This window comes from Olea europaea, unplaced genomic scaffold (genome assembly GCF_002742605.1).
Source record: "Olea europaea var. sylvestris unplaced genomic scaffold, O_europaea_v1 scaffold21658, whole genome shotgun sequence".
NCBI classification, from domain to species: Eukaryota; Viridiplantae; Streptophyta; class Magnoliopsida; order Lamiales; family Oleaceae; genus Olea; species Olea europaea.
The window spans coordinates 1-1,820 of record NW_019239651.1 but is presented as its reverse complement, the minus strand read 5'-3'; the positions used below and the strand labels follow the sequence as shown (position 1 = coordinate 1,820).

At 32.8% G+C, this 1,820-nt stretch overlaps 1 protein-coding gene across 1 annotated transcript; it reads left to right on the top strand.

Moving 5' to 3' along the window:
• Positions 1-183: 183 nt before the first annotated feature.
• On the top strand, positions 184-1,561 carry LOC111380563 (ubiquitin-conjugating enzyme E2 20-like). Its single transcript, XM_023004166.1, has 5 exons — positions 184-325; positions 451-678; positions 969-1,032; positions 1,135-1,194; positions 1,293-1,561. The coding sequence occupies exons 1-5, from the start codon at positions 314-316 to the stop codon at positions 1,334-1,336; spliced, it is 408 nt and encodes a 135-aa protein (XP_022859934.1). The 5' UTR covers positions 184-313; the 3' UTR covers positions 1,337-1,561.
• Positions 1,562-1,820: the final 259 nt, after the last annotated feature.

Sequence of the window (1,820 nt, the reverse complement as noted above, 5' to 3'; positions counted from 1 at the left end):
ATTTAATTACATGGTTTATAATGATATGATCTGCTTGTTCAATTTCGAACTGGGACTGTCTTCATGGAACCTATTAATTATCTTTATTATAAATTAAATTCTAGGGTTTGAAGTGATTTTCTTAATCTGTGTTTTTCACTGATATATGTAATTAAAGAAATCTTTAATTTTCTGATTAGTGAGAGATTATTTTCTCAGCAAATTTTCTTTCCTTAATATAACCTGATTGGTGAATTTCATACGCTAAAACCATTTTTGATCCTGACTTTTTATCTTTTCCTTTTATTCAATAAACAGGTTGCAATCTGAACTGATGGCCCTAATGGTAAGAACCACGTTACTTTAAAGGCATATTTAGTATTCTCGACTCGATTAATTCACCCTAATCCCGTCTTTTAGGGCACTTTCAGTTAACTGATACCGATTCACTGTTGAATTCTTGAATCTTAGATGAGTGGAGATACTGGAATATCAGCTTTCCCTGAGGAAGACAATATATTCCACTGGAAAGGAACAATTATTGGCAGCAAAGACACAGTATTCGAAGGGACGGAATACAAGTTATCACTTTCATTTCCTCCCGATTACCCTTTCAAGCCTCCAAAGGTCAAATTCGAGACGAGCTGCTTTCATCCCAACTTCGATATGCACGGAAACATATGCTTGGACATATTACAGGTTATTATCAAATAATAATCTTCTCAATTTTCTAGCTACATTGCGTAACTTATTCAAAGAATCAAAAATGCTCTTATGTTTAGAAAACTTTTTGAAAGGGCCGTGATTGTATGTTTGGCTTGCAATATTAGACCTTATCGTGCAATGGATAAAATGTCGATTCATAAAACTTTCTGAGATTACAATATGCATTGGAGTCCATTCATATTTTCTCATTCCAACTCATCTCATTGGAAAATTATCGATATGAGAAATGAGCATCTGACATTTATTTTTTTCATTTTTCGCAGGATAAATGGTCATCTGCCTACGATGTAAGAACAATACTGCTATCGATTCAGAGCTTGCTTGGAGGTAATTTTGTGCGATTCATCTAGTTTTTTGCCCTTGATCACGCTGCTGTAACTATTCGACTTAGTTTTCACGACTTAGTTTTCACGTGCTGCTGTAATGTAGAGCCGAACACGAGTTCACCTCTCAACACACAAGCAGCATCACTATGGGGAAATCAAGAAGGTATGGTTTTTAACCAATGAATTAGACAAATTTTTCCCCTGGAAATTTGCAGCCATGATTGAGTTTTATCTGAATTTTTCATAATTTTATTTCGGCAGAGTACAGGAAAATGGTGGAGAAATTTTACAAGCCTAGTGGATAAAAGGCAAATGTGTTTCATCTGCTCATTCTTTCCATATTACTGCTGTGAAGGAAAAATAAAGCTTTCATTTAGAAAATCAAATAGCACAATTCTTTCCATTTTTACAACAGAAAAGGAATATCGTATACTCTGTGTGTGCATGTTTTTCTCTTGGAAAGTCTTCGAATTTGAAGCAATATACTAGATGAATGGAAGATATGCTAGTGAATCTTGCGTAAAAAGCTTGTCCAAGTCTCTTTCCTAGCTTCATTTTTGAGAAAATTTTATAAATAGATAGAAATGAATGATTGATGTATTTAAAGAGCGACGTAACTATATACTGCTTATAAACATGAATTGAAATAATAAAATGCATCGACATATTTTAAGATGTAATTTTTTTTTGTACAAATAATATGGAAAGAAGAAATTAACATTCTTTTAATCTGAAAAAAGTTGTTTTCTAAAATCCAAAAATATAAGTGAAATAAAGATATCTCAAACG